Source organism: Microtus oregoni, unplaced genomic scaffold (genome assembly GCF_018167655.1).
Source record: "Microtus oregoni isolate MIOR12 unplaced genomic scaffold, Mior012 000023F_ref0000262, whole genome shotgun sequence".
In the NCBI taxonomy this organism is placed as follows: Eukaryota; Metazoa; Chordata; class Mammalia; order Rodentia; family Cricetidae; genus Microtus; species Microtus oregoni.
The window spans coordinates 29804210-29824673 of record NW_024543082.1 but is presented as its reverse complement, the minus strand read 5'-3'; the positions used below and the strand labels follow the sequence as shown (position 1 = coordinate 29824673).

General features: G+C 45.5%; 1 protein-coding gene across 1 annotated transcript in view; it reads left to right on the top strand.

The window, feature by feature from the left end:
* The window catches only part of Bace2 (beta-secretase 2), an 82410-nt gene extending 68573 nt beyond the window's left edge, over window positions 1-13837 (top strand). The window contains exons 8-9 of the mRNA XM_041673050.1: window positions 125-293; window positions 13373-13837. Coding sequence (XP_041528984.1) covers window positions 125-293; window positions 13373-13626 — 423 coding nt within the window. The 3' untranslated portion in view covers window positions 13627-13837. The remainder of the gene's footprint in view (window positions 1-124; window positions 294-13372) is intronic.
* Window positions 13838-20464: the final 6627 nt, after the last annotated feature.

The window sequence follows — 20464 nt, the reverse complement described above, 5'->3', positions numbered from 1 at the left end:
TTGTCTTTATCTCCCTTGACCCTTGGGGGTGGAGAGATTCTGAGCAGGGTGTGACCTCCAGTTTTATTCTCTTGTCTAATCCATGCTTTGTCCTGTGTCTTTCCCTCGGTTCTTCAACTAACAGCTCTACATTCAGCCCATGATGGGAGCTGGTTTCAATTATGAATGCTATCGCTTTGGTATCTCCTCCTCCACAAACGCACTGGTAATTGGTGCCACCGTGATGGAGGGGTTCTACGTGGTCTTTGACAGAGCTCGGAAGAGGGTGGGCTTTGCAGCAAGTCCCTGTGCAGGTAAGTGTGGCTTGCATAACACAGGAGCACTCTAAGAAGAGGGCCTTGGTAAATGTGCCCACCTGGAACAGTCAGCGTGGCTTTCCAGGTGCTGTTGAACCATTTGGCAAATGCTCATTTCTAGTGACCAGAACTTACCACTGAAATGGCTCTTGGGTTTGTTGAATAATAAAATGAGGTGATCCAAATAGTTGCTTATGCATGTAGTACCAGGGGTTGAACCCAGACATGTACACGTGCTAGGGTAGTACCTACCACTGAACTATATCTTCTGTCCTTTACTTCTTAACTTTTTAAATTTCAAAACTGTGTCTCATAAGTTGTTCAGGCAGGCTTTGAACTTGAGATCCTTCTGCCTCCCACTGAGCTGAGATTACAGCCACACCACCAGGCTCAGCACACACACAGCTTTCTAGCTCAGGCACACAGCAGGTTCTTGGAGAGCGCTAGTCATTGTAGTTGCACTGAAATCGCTTCCCACGCAAGAAATAAAAATGCCCATGAGCCTTGCAGCTGAATTACATTTTGATTTTATTCTGGGGGTTCTGGGAATGAAACCCAGAGGCTAAAGCAGACTAAGCACATGTCCGCCATGAAACTGTGTTCCGAGGCCATGAATTACAATGTTTTGACAGTTGATGCAAAATTAATAAAGGAAAGAATTCATGAAAATCTGGGTCTTAGTTAGGAAGTAAGAAGTAAGTAGAGGTCTGTGGAAGCTGTTTCTTAAAATCCTAAAATAACAAGGCCAAGGAATAATTGTCTCAGAACATGTTGGGTGGAGTTGTGTGAGAAGCCACAGCAGTTATCCTGCAGAGTCCAGCTGAGGCCTGGGTGGAACTCCACAAGGAAGCTGCTAGAATAGGGAAGCAACCTCAGATTGGCAGCTGCTCCAGGTGGGGCTCACATAGCACCTGGTACCATCCAAGACTAGGTGCTGGTGACAAGCAACCCAAAGGGCCCAAGAGGAGGCAACCCACATGTAGGCATGTGGTTTGGTTGGTGGAGAGAGAGGAAGGAGAGTCTGTATCAGGGATGGTGGTCAGGATGGCTGCAGGGTTTCAAAATAGCCTTTCAGGGGACTGTGAATGTCAGTGGGTCATGCCTATAATCCCAGAACTCAGAAGGCTGAGGCAGAAGGATTGCCTTGAGTGAGTCTGAGTAAGAACCTGTCTCAGAAAATGAAAAGTTTTGAGGGTTGGATGTGATATGTAACTCAGGGGTAAAGTGCCTGCCTAGAATGCAGGAAGCCCTGGTTCAAGCCTGACCACAGTGCCCAGCTTAAAATAGATGCAGTAGTACATGTTTATGGTTTCAGCTCTCGGAAGATAAAGGCAGGAAGATCAGGAGTTTAAGGCTATCTTTGCTTTCTTTCCTGTTGCTGTCAGAAACAGCCTGACAAAACCATCTTAAGGCAAAAGGGCTATTTGAGTCCCTGTTCCCGGTTATAGTTCACCATGGAGGGGAAATCAAGGCGGCAGAAGCGTGAAGCAGATAGTCTCATCACATCCACAGTCGTGAGTGTGGATGAATTAATGCACACAAGCACAGTTCAGAATCCCCTTTCTAGAGAATGGTGTGACCCTCAGTGGGCAGGTTTTCCCGTCTCGACTGAGATGACCAAGACAGTCTCCCACAGACATGCCCGCAGGCCAAGCTGATTTAGGCCATCCCTCGCTGAGACTCTTCTGAGGGAAGAGCCATCAAGGTAAGTTTGAGGTGAGCTGCTGTCAGCACCAGCATCTGCGGAGGTGTGGTAGACATCTGGAGAGTGGAAGGACCACGTTCAAAGGAAAAACTACGTCTGGTCTATAAGGATAAATCAGTCTACACAGCCACGCAGCCCAGACATGTGTGAATGTACCATGTGACTTCTTATCTGACTTTGTATGAAATTTGGAATTCATCGCTTATCCTGGTAGTGGTAGTGGAGCAAGAGAGAGCAAGTTTGTGTGTGTGTGTTCCTGTGTATACAGGTGCACATGTGTAGTGTATACATGTGTGCATACATGTAGAGACCAGAAAACAACCTAAGCTCTCATTCTTCAGGCTTCTGTCTATCTTTCTTCCTATGGCAAAGCCTCTTGTTGACCAGGCCCTGACCAATTCAGCTGGCCTGCCTGACCTGCAAATCCCTAGACCGACCTGTTCCCACCCTATGGTGCTAGGATTGCATGTGCTACCACTGTACCCAGCTTCTTTACATGGGCTCTGAAAAATCAAACCATGCATGCATGGTGAATACTTTACTAGTTCAAGCTGCACACCCCCCCCCCCTTCCATCGTGTTTTTAATCTTACCATGAGTTTTAAGCTTTGGGGCATGTATAACCTGTCTTATTCTGTTGCCACCAAAACCTTTCCCTGCCTCATATGTGAGACTGTAGCCTAAAATGTAGACAGAAGTTTCTGTCCTGCCTGTCTGTCCTGCAGTCATTCACTCCCAAAGAAACAGACAGAGACTTATATTAATTATAAACTATTTGGCCTATTAACTTGGGTTTATTATTAACTAGCTCTTAAACCCATAATTCTTGTCTACATTCAACCACGTGGCTTGGTATCTTTTTATTAGTGAGGCACTCTCATCTTGCTTCCTGTGTGTCTGGCTGGTGACTGGTCTCTGCCTTTTCTCTTCCTAGAATTCTTAGTCTGGTTGCCCCGCCTTTACTTCCTGCCTGGGTACTGGCCAATCAGCATTTTATTGAACCAATACAAGTGACAAATCTTTACAGGGTACAAAAGCATTGTCCCTCAACACTGATATGTCACAGTATTCTTAACTCTGAATATTTTACCCCTTTTAAGGTAACCTTATGAACCAAACTGTTTTTCCCACAAATCTTGTTCCCATATTAAATGTTATTAAACAAGGGGCTTCCTTTGCAGCAGCTGGCATTGTGTGCACATAACAGTGGCAGGAGTATGATAACCGTATGTTGTATATTGTCCGAATGGACCACCGCTGCATATGAATTCATATTGTTTCACATTGGGGCAGCACAACTGTACTGATTTACTCTGAACTGTGTTTGATGCTGTAATACACATTTTTTTTTTCTTAATGGTGTTTAAAACTCTATTTAAGGCCTTGGCACTTACACACTTGATTTCGCCAGCTGTGAGAAGGCATCCTGGTGTCTGTCTCCTCTTCAATACAAATTATTTAGCTACCAGAGTGATTCCTTCCCTGGAGACTGCAGTGATAGCAGCCAAGCTCTGAAGCCCTGTGAGAAATGGACTCGACATTCTATCTTTATGATTTTCCTTCTTAGTTATGTAATACTTTAACCTGTGAGAAAGCTTCCCAGGGACCCCTCTCAAGTGTCAGTATCCATGGATACTTGAGCTCTGTGTAAAATGGTGCTGTGTGGACAGGTGGCCCGTGCTCACCACCCAGATACTTTAAACCATTTCTGTATCTCTAGTAATTTGATACAGTGCAAATACCATATTAATGGTTCCTGTTTTGCTTGTTCAGGGAACAATGAGGACACAGCTGACTGCATCCAGGAACATCTTGTCAAATATTTTCCATCTAAGGTTGCTTGAATTCACAGATGTAGGACCCATAGACCCAGAGGGCTAACTGCGCATAAGGTGTGCACACTTACTTAGAAAGTCCAAGCTAATAGATTTTCTAATCATATTTTCTTGAAAAGTTTGTTTTAGATGTAGCTAGTACCCCTCCTCAGTTGATATGGATTCTTCTTAGGATTGCCGCACATGTATTATTTTGTCAGACAGGTGTAAGCAGGTTACATTAGACATCTGTTTCTGCCTAACAGCTTTGCCGGAACGTTGCTACTCTCTGCTGTTGTTCCTCCTGCAGGTTTTTAGGGTCAGGCATGGAGGCTGGTGGAGCTGAATGGGTCTGGCTTTGAATCTGATCATCACCTGCAGCCATCTGGCGTCTGCAGATGCTGCTCCCAAGCTCTTGTTGGCAAGAGTCCCCCATTCATTGCCATAAGGGCATCGCCACAACTTGCCTGAGTGACCTCAAAATAGCACGTGGTTCTCTCTGAATGAGTTGCCCAAGAGAGGGTACCACAAAACCCTTAAGACATGAGTTGAAGACTTTCTGTAGCCCAGTTTCAGCAGCAGTGCTATCGTTCTGCAGTGTGGAGGAGGGGAATGCGTGGGTTAGATATAGGGAAATGGATCTCAAATGGAAAAGCACCTTGTCTTGAGTTCTGTCTGCTGTAGAATTGTTGATGTTTCGTGTTCATTGTCAACTTGAACACAACCTTCAGTCACCAGAGGAGAGAGCATATACAAGAGAGTTTAGTGGGCAAGTCTGTGGGAGATTGTTTGGATGCTATTAATTCAGGTGGGAAGGCCACCCATTGTGGGTGGTAGCATTCCCTTGGTTTCCGTGCTGGACTGTGTAAATGTAGAAAGGGGATTACATAAAACAGACACACATGGATTCATTCTCTCTCTGCTCTGGACTGTGGACATGATGTGACCAAATGCTTCAAGTTTCTGCCTCAACCCCCTAAAATGATGGCCTGTGACCCTAAACAGTGGCAGAAGAAACCTTTCCCCACTAAGCTGCTTTTGAACACAATACTTTCACACAACAGAAGTAAAAGTGAGACAGGCTTGTAACAAAAAAGACTTTTCTTAGTTGATCTGTTTTCTTATTTTCAATTTATGTTATTGTTGTGGAACGATGCGTGATCTTTGTCAGCTTGATCTCTTTGCTAAATACTATATATTTTAAATATTCTGTGTTAATATTCATTTTAACTACTGCATCACACCAGATTATGTAAACAATTACACAATCTCGTTAAACTTCCATCATCATCCAAGTATGCAAACCCAAGAGGAAAATGGGTGAACAGCTTGTTGCATAGCCGTGTTCTCTCCTCTATAAACCGTTTCCCTGATAAAAGTCCCCAAAAATGATTATTTTCTGACTATTCCACCCAGTTAGCAAACTTTATATTGAGATAGCACAGAATTTAAAAGCAGTTACTACTCTATCAGAAGACTGGGGTTTGGTTCCCACATTGGGTGACTTACACTTAACTGTGATTTCAGCTCTGGAGGCTTTGATGCCCTCTTCTGGCTTCCATAGGTATCTGTACACGCACACACTCATACACACACACTCACACACACACAAATGTGTGCAGTGCTCATGTGCACCTGTGTGTACATAAACACAAACCCACACACATGCCCACAAATTAAAATAACATATCACTGAACAATTGCATAATCTTATTAAATTTCTATCATCATCCAAGTATGCAAACCCAAGAGGAACATGGGTGAACAGCTTGTTGCATAGTCATGTTCTCTCATCTATAAACGGTTTCCCTGCTTAAAGTCTCAAAAGGTGATTATTTTCTAAAATGCTGATTCATGTCTCAGTTATAAGTTGTTTTTTTTTTAAACTTTGCTTGTGGTGCATTTTAGCATAAAATGCTTCTTGTGAACTTGAGGGTCTCTGCCCCTGACTGTGGCGATTCAGAGTCCAGTCAGACTTGGTGAAGGTGGAAACCTGAGGGTTCAGTGTCTTACAGGAAGATCCTCCTTTTGTTCTCAACCCTTCCTCAGACCACAGGCAGCCAGGCTCCCTCGATGGTCAGTTTTTGGACTCTGACTGATAAACCAGACCTATACAGCACTGTGGTTCTAGCTCCTGTTTCCGTGGTGTTTGGGGTCAGATTTCTTGCAGTGTGACTTTCCAGGGGAGATGTAAAAACAAAAATGTCAATGCCAAATAAACCAAAGAGAGCTCACAAGTCTGATGCGGCACATTAGTGAGCTTATTGGTGCTGCTCCCAGCAGCATGGACCACCCATGGGAGAGGCACCACTGGAGAGCTAGTGTGGGTGGGGAAAACCCCACAAGGCTGCAGCCCTAGATGAAGAGTTCCAGGAGATAAGCGACTGCTGAGAGAGAGAGAATCAGTCTTCCCCAGAGATGAGCTCTTTGATTGGTTATCCACTCCCAAGAGGTCAGCCCTAACACATAGGAACAACACTAAATGAACTCAGCAAGTTGTGTTCATATGTGTATTTGTTTATTATACATGTAACAATGATAATTTTTTAAAAATAGACCATGAATCTGAGAAGCAGGAGAGAAGGGGGCGTATTGCAGGGAAAAGAGGGAGGGGCAATGATATAAATCAAAAAGAAAAAGGGAGAAGCCACAACCCTAATTTATCTTTTACCTTCTATGTATTTTTGCACTCGTAAGATCCCCTATGGCTGTGTAGAATGGAGTGGGGTTTGAAATCTTGGGGAAAGGTCGGGAGGGTTTGACGAAGGGCTTGTGAGGTCCTATGGTTCCTCCTCACGTGTTTGCAGACTGTGTTCCTTGACCTACCTTCCTAGAGGTCTGTTTGCTGCCATGATTGCTGGACAAGGTCTGTCACCATGGCCACCCTGCTCCACAGTGATGATGGTCACAGAAAGCCCTGGGGAAACAACCACAGCATTGCCCACCTTTCCTGGGCATGGAGACTCTAACCCTCGTGAGAACTTCAGGTCATGGAATGGCTCTTCTGCACACTGCTGAATGTTTAAAATCTGGGGGGGTGATCTGAGTACCTCCACCTATAGACTCTGATATTTGAAAAGCTGAGGCAGGGGCATCCCTCAAGCCAGGATTTTGGAGCTAGCCTCCTTAACATTGTAAGACTGCCTCTTCAAAAAACCAACACTGACAATTTAGCTCAGGGATAGAGTGTGTGCTTGGCAAACCCGAGGCCCAGTGTCCAACCCTCAGGAACCAACTAGATGAATAAATAGTGCGAACTAACTGCACCTTAGCCTCCTGTCTGTCAGAACAGGAGTTAATTCCCCCACAGAACCAACCAAATTGGTGGCGTTAAAACGTATAGACGCTTCTACTATTTCCCCATACCTTTATTTGGCTTTATAATTTCGGGCAGCTCTTAGTTTATAGGGTTCACTGAGGGTTGCAGCAGGGGAGCAGTGAGCAGAAGCCCTTTGCTAGAATTCCTGGGGCTCCAAGAACTTTTCTAAGCCTGACTCTGTGAACTTCCTGGCTTGTTTACCTGGAGTCCATCAGTGTGGCCATGGTGCAGGTGATTTGGAGGAAAGTGCCCAGACAGTCTCCTTTTCTGTTAGTGTGAGTGTAGCCTGGAGGTTGTATGTGAGTGTGTGTGTGTGTGTGTGTGTGTGTGTGTGTGTGTGTGTACATGGGTTCATGTGCATGTGGACGCCAGAGGTCAGCTTCTCCGTCTTGTTCTTTGAGACAGGGTATTTCACTGGCCTGGAACTCACCAAGTAGGCTGGACTGGCAGCAAGCCCCAGGGATCCACTCATCTCTGTCTCCCCAGCACTGTGATTCCAACGGCAGGCGGCCGCCACACAGGGCCTTTTTGTTTCTTTGGTTCTAGGAATCAAATTCGGGTTCTTATGCTTGCTCAGCCAACACTTTGCCATCTGAGCTTTTCCCCCAGACAGCTTTCTTCTGCTGTCTGTGCCAATTCCAACCCCCCATCCTGCTGGGAACCCCAGTATGGATCTCAAACAGAGCTTTGCAAATTACACATAGTCTGTGAGTCTGTGGGGCAATGTGGAACCCACCCTCCCAAGTCTTTGCCATATCCCTGGACAGATACTCTGGGTATGGGGGCCCCTTCAGCTACCTCCATGTTGTCTTGTCCAGACATCGCCAGCTAAGCAGATAATAATGATAGGGTTAAATTGACGGCTTTGGTGTCTTAATGCCTCCGGGGCTTCTGAAATACCATCCATCCCTTTTTATAGACTGAGACATTTAGCACCCAAGAGCTATATAGATTGCAGCTCATACAACTTGAAACACATCGTGGATTGTGGCAGTAATTCCATGAAATTTTTCTTGCTGCAGGTTGAAAGTGGATCATCTGGTACAGCTTATGTTTAAAAATAGGGAGAGTAGTGTGAAGAGGAGCTGCAGAGACGTGCCTGTGCTTATCTAGTTAGAATACTGTCAAAGTCACCAAAGCTGAGAACCATGAAGCCCAGGCTCCTCGGCTCCACATTGTGCGGATGAGAGCCCTGAACCCTGTGGAGAGTCTGTGCGTTTCACACCTACTACAGAGTCCTGGCCCTGGGGCTCAGGGGACGGCTTATCCAGGAAAGTGCTTCCCACACAAGCACGAGGACGCAAGTTCAATCCTCAGCACCTACGTAAAAAGTAGATATGGTGGTAGCGTGCACCCGTAATCCCAGCTCTGGGGAGTGGCGGAAGGATAGAAGAACTCCTTAGGTGTAGTGGCCAGTCAGCCTAGTGACACTGGAGAGGCAAAGACCCCAGTGAGAGACAAGGTGTGGAGGGTTCTTGAGGAGTGAGTGACACTCGAGATTGACTTTTCAAGTCTCACACACCACACACACACACACACACACACACACACACACGAAATGAAAGGTCTTGAGGAATGAGGAATGAGTGACACTTGAGATTGACTTCCGACCTTCACACCACACACACACACACACACTGAATGAAAGGACAGGGAAAAAGAGAGAAAGAAGGAAGGGAGGAAGCAAGAGAGAAACAGAGAGACTGGCCTTGGATCCAGAACCTTCTAACTGCAGAGTATTCTTCCAAGTGAAACAGGCATTTGCACAGAATGTCTTGGTCATAGATCTTCCATTTGGTAGGGCACTTAGTTTCATTCTGTGTCTCGTGCTGCAGGGGAGGGGATCTGAATAGCATAATCATTATCCTTAGTAAAATGATATGTCATCTCAGGCTTTCATTATCCACCAGGTCGTGACTTTCTGAGAACAAGAGAGAAATTACACAACTAACAATTTAACCCAAGACATTCATAAAAACAATTAGTAAAGCTAGAACTGACATGTGCCCCAGGCACCGTGTACACATTCAACATCTACTAACGTACCTATTCTTCCAACAGTGCCACTTTCAGGGGTAGTTATGCCCCCATTTTACAGATGAGAAAAGTGAGAGTCAAAGCAATTAACTGAGAACATAGAGAGACAGGGCTGTTAAGCCAAATGACACAGTTCCGAACAAGGAGCGGGGATCTGAAGTCAGAGTCCACTCCCAGGTCCCATGTCCTTTTCTTTCCCCGCGGTGGACAGTGTCCTCTCAAATATAAGTCCAACATAGCCAAGTCAAGACAGTTTCACGGCATCATTAGTGTATCTAATAAAGGCACACACACCGAGTGAAGGGCCGTTCCAGAAAATAACATTCAAAAAATAGCTTTTGTTATTATTTTTGAGAAGGCTAACTCCAACCTCCCTATGTGGCCTAGGATGACCTACAACTCCCTGCTTCCGCTAATGCTGGGGTTGTAGATGTGTACAACCATACCAGCTCAGCTGGGCATGGAGCCAAGGATCCAAGGATGCTCAAGCCCCTCTGTAAGATAACCCGCTGTCTCCACAGACTCCAAGCACTGTCCAGTGCCTGCATCATCTCTACTGTAGGAGGCCACTTGTTCGTTTCCTGGCTACCCAGACTCACAAAATAACCACACAGAAACTGTATTAACTAAATCACAGCTTGGCCCCATTAGCTCTGGCTTCTTATTGGCTAACTCTTACATATTAATTTAACCCATTTCCATTAATCTGTGTATCACCATGTGGCAGTGGCTTACCAGCAAAGTTTCAGCTTGTCTGTGTCTGGCGGCGGCTCCATGGCTTCTCCCTGACTCTGCCTCCTTTCTCCCAACATTCAGTACAGTTTTCCCACCTAGCTAAGTTCTGCCCTATCAACAGGCCAAGGCAGTTTTTTTTTTTTATTCACCAGTGGTATTCACAGCAAACAGAGGAGACTCTCACATCACATCTCTAGATGATGTCACACCGAACAGTATCAGGTCTTATGTAATAAGGCACAGTGTCTCAACAGACTATGAGCATCATGTATAGATGACATCACACCTTACACAGTGTCAGGTTCCTCTATGACATGGCGTGGTGTCCCTGTAGAACCCATGCACCACCCTGCACTCAGTCATTTATGGATGATGTCATACTTCTCACGGTGTCAGCACCGTGTAAATAGTTGGTGTTCCTGAACACTGTGTTGTTCACGAAGTAATGACAAGAGAAAAAGTCTACACGTTTTTAGTCTGTATGCCATTATTCTTCTGAAACAGTCTGTGGTTGGTTGAATATGGATGCAAGACCCCTGGATATGAAGAGCTGGATGAACTCCCTGCTGAAGGCTCCAGGAGGCCTTAACCCTCTGGAGGCACTTGGTCTCTGGGTGAGGCTGTCTCCTCATCATGACCCTGCACTGCAAACCCTACAGCCATTGTTCCCTGGACTTCTGCCTACTGCTTCTGATGGAAGCGATGCTCTGGGGCAATCTTCCTTTGTCTTTCATCTTTTCTCACCCATATCCAGTGTTGCATTTGTTTCAAGTGGGAGGTCAAGCTAGTTCCTGTGACCCCATCTTGGCTGGAAGCCAAAGTGGTTTCAAGGGGTTTTGGATTGCTTCCTGCCTTGCTGCATAGCCATCTGTGCACTGAGTGGGTTCCCTTTCTTCTGTGTACTAGCTGACACATCTCATTTACAAAGTAAATTTGAAGAAAGACAAATGACCTGCTTTGCAAAGGCATTCACAACCTAAGAAAAATTTTACTATCAGAAAGGTTTTACTCTCTGAAAGATTTGTATAAATCTGTGAAACAGAGGAGTGAAAATAAAAATGGCCAGTAAAGTTTTTTTTTTTCCTTTCTTTTCCCTTCTCTTTCCCTTCCCCAATCCTGAGGATTGAACCCAGGGCTTCCTGCAGGCTCAGCAAGCCCACTACCACTGACCTAGTATCTCCAGTCCCTAATAGTTATCCCTCTCAGAAGTAGTATAGTTGAAAATCAAAATTAAACATCAATTGACATGTCTGTAAAACAGCTTCTTGTGTAGTCATCAAAATAGCTGGACTTGAGTTTTAGTGATAATGCTTTTTATCATAGAAAAAGTTTACACTCAACAATAATAGTATTGATTGTTCTGACTGGTGAATCTACTACTGTCTTACTTCCCTCTGTTTGCAAGATTTCTATTGTAAAATGCATGACTTTCCTGCTATGGAGTGGGGCCATTTGCCTTTGGACGCTATAGAGCAGAGCTTGGCACTCCTCCATAAAGGACTGGACAGGAAATGCTTCATCTTTTGCATACCAGATCAGGGGCTGAGTCACCAGTCCAGCACTGTAGGCCAACCAAGAGTGACCCAGGACAGTGGTGTGGCTGAGTGCCAGGAGATACTTTCACAAGGAAGTGGCGGGTTGACTTTGCCCCTGGGTGTTGTGTGTTGACACTCCCTTCTATCCCTCCCCACATGGGCTTCTGAGGGTGTGGGTCAACTGAGCCTCCATCCCACCATGCTTGGGAGTTGTCAGGGAGCTGTGTTCACTGACTTTTCCTCTTCTAAGGTGCTTAATAAAAAGCTGTTATTATGTAGTCCACACAGGCCAGAAAGGGTATGGCCTTTGCAAAGGAGCCAAGTCACTTCTTCCTCCTTAAAAGGTGTTCTTTTAAAGACCATTATCTTAGTGTCATTTTTGACTCTGTTTTCTTCTCTTCCTCAAGTGAAAAAGTTCATATTTGGCAAAACTGGAAGTCTTGGTACTTGGGTCAAAAATTGAGAGAGTGGTCAGGAGGATTTTCTAACCCACTTTCCTCGGCCCCAAGTAAAAACTTAGGAAGTAAAAAGTTAGGATGCTATAGTCCCAGAAGGAGAGGCAAGCCCAGTTACCTTGCCTCACCTTTACGCCTGCTTCCAGAATTCCTTCCAGCTTCTCCCAGGGTGTTGTTGCTCTATTTGGCAGAGTGAACCTGGGAGAGTGGAGCCTAAAAATGAAGAAGACTAAAGTCTCATGCAATAACTAACTTTATTCAGGGCATCAATTTATATGCTGAGGGTATTCTGAGGATTAAGCAAGGTCACATGAGCAGAGTTCACTTGAGTTCAAATTGTGTAGTCACAAGTGTGGATGGAAATTTCTGTCCTGCCTGGTTCCACAGCCGTTCAGTCCTAAAGAAACACATAGAGGCTTATATTAATTATAAACTGTTTGGCCTGCTAGCTTGGGCTTATTATTAACTAGCTCTTATAACTTAAATTACTCTGTAATTCTTATCTGTGTTTAGCCACTTAGCTTGGTACCTTTTATCATTGCAGCATTTTCATCTTGCTTCCTCTGTGTCTGGGTGGCAACTACAGACTGAGCCTTTCCTCTTCCCAGAATTCTCCTAGTCTGGTCACCCTGCCTCTACTTCCTGCCTGGCTACTGGCCAATCAGCATTTTATTAAACCAATATGAGTGACAGATCTTTACAGGGTACAAGGGCATTGTCCCACATCACACAAGGGCAGGTGCTGTTCTGACACCAAGATCTTGAGCAGAAGCCACCATGATGGTCTGTACCTCTATGTCACCATTTATACCACAAGTCACATGTTTGCTAGCTGGCCACTTTTACTTCATGGTCCTTCAGATCTGATATAGGAAGGAGGAAATGGGTCCTTCTAAGCCAGTGTGGCTAGGAAAGTCTTGGAGCCACTAAGAATGAGTTGGGCTGGGTGTGGTAATTCACCAGTAACACCAGCACTCTGGAAGCTGACGTAGGAGAACTACCATAACTTCAAGGGTAGCCTGAACCACATAGCAAGTTTCAGCCCAGCCTGAAGAAAACCAAATAAACAAATATCAAAAAGACTAGGATGGTCTCACTAAGTGTTACATGGGGTCAAATTATCTTTGCCAAGAGACCCCTCCCCCAACCATCCCAGGAGGCTCTTTCTGCTCCTCCTTCCCCTTCACTCCTGACTAACACCACAGCCCTGGGTGGTACCTCAAGGCGCTGGCCAATGTGCTGTCACCCACAGTGTTAGCGTTCATAGGGAGCCCCAACTGTGCTTACTTCTGCCCAGTTCTCCATCTTACTAAGGAACCTGAACCCCAGAGGGCACACTGCCTCTGAGATGTCCTGAAGTGCATACTCAATATCCAAGCCACTGGGACCTGAGTGTCACCAGCCATGAACTCAGTGCCCACTGCCAGTGGGGGCTTCTTGACTCACAACTGTGACCTTTTCTCTTCTGTCTCCTCAGAGATCGCAGGGACCACAGTGTCTGAAATTTCTGGGCCCTTTTCCACGGAAGACATAGCCAGCAACTGTGTCCCAGCACAGGCTCTGAATGAGCCCATCTTGTGGATTGTGTCCTACGCCCTGATGAGTGTGTGCGGAGCCATCCTCCTGGTTCTGATTCTCCTCCTGCTGCTCCCGGTGCGATGCCGACATGCTCCCCGTGACCCCGAGGTCGTAAATGATGAGTCTTCACTGGTCAGACATCGCTGGAAATGAAGAACCCCACCTGAACTCCAGCAGCCTTGAACTCACTCTTCCAAGAGGGATGTCTCCAGTCGACTTTTCTGTCTGTTTGTCTGGAATCTCGGCTGTGCATCTCAATGCCTTCCAGACTCACTGTATCTTGATTATTCTTGATTTCCAAGCTTCCAAATCTTTTCTACTTCAGAGGGGAATGATAATAAAAACAGTTCATTGTGAACCAAAATGGTGCATTGGGCTTCCAGCTTTATGGGACTGGTTATGCCAAACTGCCCAGTGTACCTCAAAAAACAAAAAACAACCCAAACAAGTTGAACTAGAACATTCATGGTTAGTCATCATCCCTTCTTCAACCTCAGGAAAAATGAGTACATTTAGTTACTAGTTTTAATTTTGATCATGTTAGAGGGTGTTTGCCAGACCACTGCCTGGTCTAGAACAAATGAAAAAGCTTTCAATATTCTAGCCCTGTGCCTGAAAAATCACTCAGCCTTCTACCGAGCCCGACTGCCTACAGGCCCTTGGGTGGGTCTTGGGCTCCACGCAGAATGAGAATTGACACACAGGTCACACCCCACACAAGTCCTTGCCAGGGGAAGGTCTTCTGACCATCTAGAGTAGGATGGAGTTCTGATGAAGTGCCTGTGGTATCTTTCGCATGAAGGTAAAGACGTCTCTTATGTGACTTGGGTGGGATACAGGCAACCTCATTCCCATCATTGCCCTGGCCCATACGGTGAGACAGAACAGATGCAGGGTTGCATACCACTCTTGACATTGTCTCCAAGCTGATCACAGTCACATACACTAACTCAGATTTTAAGTTAATTAATCATGTTTTAATGAGGAAAACAAACTCCCCCCCCCCCCCCCCACTTCTGTCTACCACCGTAATTGTTTCTTTTCTCCGAATCTTCTCTGGAACTAAGTTGGTAATTACTGATCTGGGAAATAGAGACATGGCCAGATGCCCGTGCTTCTGACCAGCTGTCGGGGAAGGAAGACGCGTGACTTGGAGCTTTTCCACTTTTCTGAGTCCTTTGAAGCCATGCGCTTCCCTTCGTAAAACGCCTGGGGCCCTAGTGTGCCATCCAAAGCAGCTTGAAGGCACCTGACTGGCTGATGACCTGCGTGGTGTGGTCCTTCCCTCTGGGGGAGTTAAAGCCTTAGCAGTGGGGGAATCAGCAGTGTCTGTATTTACTGCCATTTGAGGCCTCTGTCAAAGAGAAGTGAGACCTCTAACTCCATGCAGCCACTTGTTTATGGTGGGACATAGCTGGCATGCAGAGCGAATCTTGCTTCCAGCCACATTCCTGTGCCAAGTTCAGTGTCACGTGGTGCTGCCTCTGGGACAGGTTGGATAGAAGACATTCCTCCCAGAGTACTAAGCGTCCCCTTCAGCAGGAGTGTCTTTGGTGTTGACAACAGACCTTGTATGGACATCTCAGCCATCTGTGCTGCTCACTCGGTCACCTCCATATTGAGAAATACATGGCTATGCCAAGGATATGCAGGAGCCATCCAGCATGTTGCAGTGAACTGGAAGACTCCCCGGTAGCCAGAGGAACCTTCTGTGAGACTCTTGTGGGAGAGGAATTGAGCTGTGGCAGAAGAAAGATCAAGCAGAAGCGGGGACAGCACCGTGTTCTCACATGCTCACAGATGTATCGGGCCTGCCCTGGCTGAGGATGAGTAATTCCAAAATGCACTACAGGGTTAGAAATCTCTAGAAGTGGGTTTCTGGTTTCATGTTGACTTTTCTGTTGATTCCTGTCTGCTAGGCAGGTCTGCATGGAAATGAACCAGGTTCTCACAGACTCTGCCCAGCTTCCCTGTGCTGTGGGGACTCTCAGTCCCTAAAACAGAAGGGGGCTGCTCAGTTTTCACACTCAGGATATCTGAAGTGTGAACGTTTCTGCCACACCAGGTTAGTGGGTATTCACATCACAGTACAGGATGCTGACAAGCAGGGTGTCCTGGCAGGTAGGAGAGTACTACTATTTTCTGTATTTCGTGTCAGATGTGTCTACCTTTGTATCTCAGATGCCACTGGATGTGACATTTTGCTGGGTATGCTTAAGTTATGAAAGCATAACTTAGCAACCAGAATGAAATAGATGGTTGAATTGGGGACATTTTCCTGGCATGTACTGCTTTTGAATTCAAAACTGTGGTGACGCCCACCATCTCAAGTTCTGCAAACTGACTTTCAGGAAGGTTTACCTTGAACAGAAATTGAAGTAGCACCCTTTTGAGGGTCGCAGTTTTATTTCGAATAGGATGAAGAACACACTGGTAGATGGGGATGCCTCCCACCTACCTGCAAGATGCAACTTTGCTTCAGTTTATCATGAACCTGCCAGCTCTGATGAGAAACCGGAGTTTGTCATGAACCTGCCAGCTCTGATGAGAAACCGGAGTTTGTCATGAACCTGCCAGCTCTGATGAGAAACCGGAGTTTGTCATGAACCTGCCAGCTCTGATGAGAACCCGGGCTTCGCTTGGATGTAAACAATTACCTTAAATAAGCTGATGTTCCTTCCTGATAAATTATCTAGAAGTCTGGAATTATCTGGGGGGGGGGGGTGCACCCCTTTGATCCTAGCACTCCTGAAGTCTGATCCCTGTCCATCTCTGTGAGTTCAAGGCCAGCTTGATCTACATAGGCAGCTGAAGTTATTTTTAAAACAAAGCAAGAATCTCGAATCTGTGTCCAGTCTCTTGGTATGAATTGCATCTTCTTGTGTCTTTTTGAGTCAGAAAGAAGTTCCTGGACTTAGAGAGATGGGTGTGCTACACTTGACCATGGGTTGTGTTCCTCCTGGGAACATCCTACTTTTGAGCATTTTGGAGAGAATTTATCCAACTGGTCCTGAAACCCAGAGATTTGAGTTGGAGATACACTTGGGTCAGAAAATTATGGAAGTCAAGTAATTTCCAGAAAGCAGCAGTAAGGACCCCACGGAGATGTGAGAAAGTTTTTTTTTTTCTAAAGCAGATTCCATTCTCTCATTTTAGAGGAGGGGAGGGACTACTTAATGATTTAATTAAGAACGGGGATTTGCTAAATTGATTTTACCACTCTCTTACCTGGTGAAATAGCTATGCCTGGTTGGGTTTTGAGTTCCAACTTCCTCCCTGGGAATAGACCATTGCCCAGAAATCTGTTCCACAGACAAGGATAATTGAATTTCAAAGATTTTATCTTTATTAGTAGAAACCAAATAGCTGGACAGCATCCCAGTGTGTTTTCTTTTGCATCAACTTACCAAAATTGATTATTGGCAAATCCACTGGGGGGAAAAATCTCCACTATTTTCTAAGGAAAAACAGCTGAACACCATACTCCACAAAACTAGTTTTTACTGTCAGGAAAAGTCCAGATAAATGATTATGTACACCTCCAGTAAGTTTTAAGAAATACAGACCTGAACTTGGAGCAGTTTCTCAGAGAAGGGGTGTAAGAGAGTCATGATGTGATTAAAATAAGCAGGGTTAATGCTTTGGGGAAATGTGCTTCAGTCCTAGGCATTAAATGCTTTCTTTCACCCTCAAATTATCCTACTTGGTCTGAGCCGTCTCACTTTATGGAACTACAACCCCCATCCCCATTTTCAAGAACACTGAGGCATTGAAGTCAGCCTTCACAAAGAAAGTACCTGGGAGGCCGGTAGTCTGCATGCTGTCTAAACCAAATACAGATTGGTCAATTCCATCAGCAAAGAGTCAAGGATTCATGCGAGGTGATAAAGTCTAGACTCTTCGGAGACAAGGCCTGAAGGAATCATGGAGAGGCATGCCTCCCCTCAGTCTGCAGTTCCTCTGTGATCTAGAGAGCCGGAATATCCCCAGACAGTGTGGGCAACCCATTTTAGGAATTTCCAAAGGAAACTCCTCAAGTTGATCATTGGGCACTGAACCAATGACATTCAACAGAGGACAATTTATTTGTTTAGAAGATGTCTCTTTCAGAAAGACCAGAAATGCTAGAGTTCAGGAGTGGGACCCAGGCCTCAGGCTACAGGTTCAAGGCTATGTGCTGGGGAATTCACTGGGCAAGACAAAGTTACTCAGGCTACACGACTTGGTCAAGTTACTTTGGGGGACTGTGTACCCAGGAAGGGCTCCTGACAATTGAAGCTGGACAGTCCCATGATAGCCAAGTTTATTGGGTCACCCAGCCACTGTAAAAGCTGTCAGACCATGACCATATTCTTCCAGGGATGGCTTCCATCAGGGATATATCCAGAGAGACGAGCTTGAGTTGGCAGAGCCTCCCTCCTGTTGCGGTAAGCTTTGTATCTGAGCCCTGTCTACAGTGTCCCTGGTCTTTCTACAAGAGTTGGTCTCATGGGTGCAGAAGTACCAGTCTTCAGAGTTAGCATAGTTAGCATAGAGAACCCAGGCATCTGCCTTATAGTCTGATCAAGCACATTGGGTCAGAGAGTGAACTGAAGCAGTAGCCATGTTGCTAAAGATTTTGAAAACCAAATTAATAGTCCTCGTGACACCTGTGCATCTACAAAGCTCACGAGTGAGGAGTTGATGAGGGGTGGGGTGGGTGAGCACTCACTATGTCAACCACAAAGGGCAGGGATTTTTCCTCACAACCCACATGCTTCCTTTGGATTTTGTTTCCAATGTTTTAGCCAGATGTTCTCTATTTCTAAATTTAGCTGTGCCCTATAATTTTCACAATAGTTACTCTTACAGAGACTATGGTAGGTGAAGGCTAGACCATAAGTTCAAATCCCTGTCAGGGCTTGTGTGTGTCTTGACCAAGCCCTCAATTGTATTTGTATCCCAGCGACAGCCAGAAAGAGAATGCTAAGTTATCCATTTAGGAATGGAAGGGTGAGGCACACACACCACCATTTATAAATGGATATTTGTGTGAGATCAACCAAGGATGGTCTAAACTGGAGCACATGGTGTCTCCCCACACATCAATCAGAGTAGAGCACACAGCCATAGGTTTCATAATTATAACCAGGAGAGGCAGGATCAGCCCTCACTTTAGCTGAGCAGTTGTGGTCACATTGGTGTCTGTAAAGGGTGTATAAGACCACCTGCTTCAACAAGGGAGTCTCTCTGCATGGTCTTCTTTGGTGGGGTGGAAATTAGATCGTTTGTATTCACAAGTGTCCAGATCAGAGGAGCCAGCTGGGCTTGCTGTTTTCTGCTCATTGTTTGCTGTGGACATTGCTACATTCCGAGATGATTATGCAGCGGCGTCCTACCTGGGCGAGAAAACTCTCACAGGGGCCCCACATTGCCAGAGTGGGTTCTGCTGAGTGTAGAATGCATTGTGAGAGCATTGAGTGACCCCCTTCTGAGATTTAAAAAAAAAAGACATCGCTAATTAAGGCTCTATTGTTCAATAATAAAAACCACAAGTTACAAAATTTCTTGGGGTTGGGATTGTAGTTCAATAGTATTGTGCTTGCCTAGCACCCAGAAAGCCCTGAGTTCAAGCCCTGGTACTGAGAAGGAAGGAGGGAGGGAGAGAAATGTCTTCATAGTTTTAGGAAATGTCCCTAGGAATATAAAATCAGGCCGCTTCCCCCTCATTTTCCCTTTGTGGCTACAGTGTTGCACATTCTTACCAGCAAGGGCTGAAGGTCTCTCTAGCAACGACTCAGTTAAAACCACACAGAGTAGGTTGTAGCGGTATGCTGGTTTTTACTCTTCTTACCTTTTTGGGGGGCCCACCACCCAGCTCCCAAATGAAATCACACAGAGGTTTATTCTTAGGTATGAAGGTCTGGCCTTAGCTTGGCTTGTTTCTTATCAGCTTTTCTTAGCTTATATTCTCCCATCTACCTTTTGCCTCTGGGCCTTTCCCATTCTCTGACTTTTGTAAATCATATTTTTACTCTCAGGACTGCTGTTTAGCCGGATGACTGACCCCTGATGTCCTCCTCCTCTGGCTACTTCTCCCTCCCTCATTTCTCCTTCTATATATTGTCTCTGCCTGCCAGCCCTGCCTATGCTGTCTCCTGCCTTGCTATTGGCCATTCAGATCTTTATTAGACCATCAGGTATTCTAGACCAACAAAGCACCACAGCTTCACAGAGTTAAACAAATGCAACATAAACAAAAGTAACGCACCTTAACTTAATATTCCCCAACAGTAGGTTCTCATATGCTAATGAAAGCTGGAGTTTGGAGGATAAAAAAGGTTGTTTCCTGCTACTCAGTTCATCTGCACAGTTGAGTAGCCTAAGGTTTAAGATACACTGAAAAGCCACTCGTGTCACCTGGTTCTTTGGCATACAAGGTTTGAGTTGTGGTTCAAGAGCTCTGAGTCGTGCAGCAGGCATGGTGGTCCATGACTTTCATCCCAGCACTTGGGAGACAGAGGCAAGCAGATCTCTGAGTTCAATGCCAGCCTGGTGTACATAGTGAGGACCTTGTCTATACATAAAAAAAAAAACAAATAAATAATCCAAGTTTTCTACTGAATTCTAGAAGAGGCAGGAAGTAGTTGCTCTGCAAAATGTATTTTAGGTAGCCCTCATTATTTTCACATTTTCATACACGGTTCTAGGGAGTAACCTGTATTTCTGAAGATGTTTCTTATTGACTGCTGTTTTCTTTGGGACTCTCCATTTATCTTTCTGAGTCTGGGCACTGATTACAAATCAACTTGTGGTTAGAATAATATCTGGAGCAGAGAGACATTTGTGCCACCGAGTGATTTCCTGGCTACCGACAAACACCCACGTGACTGCTGGGCCCTCCAAACCTGGAGTTTTCTAGAATAATCTTATTTTTGTATTTGCCCATCCCACTAAGGTGTCCACCACTGAAAAGGAATGAGACGTCTGGCTCAGTCTGAATAAATACCAC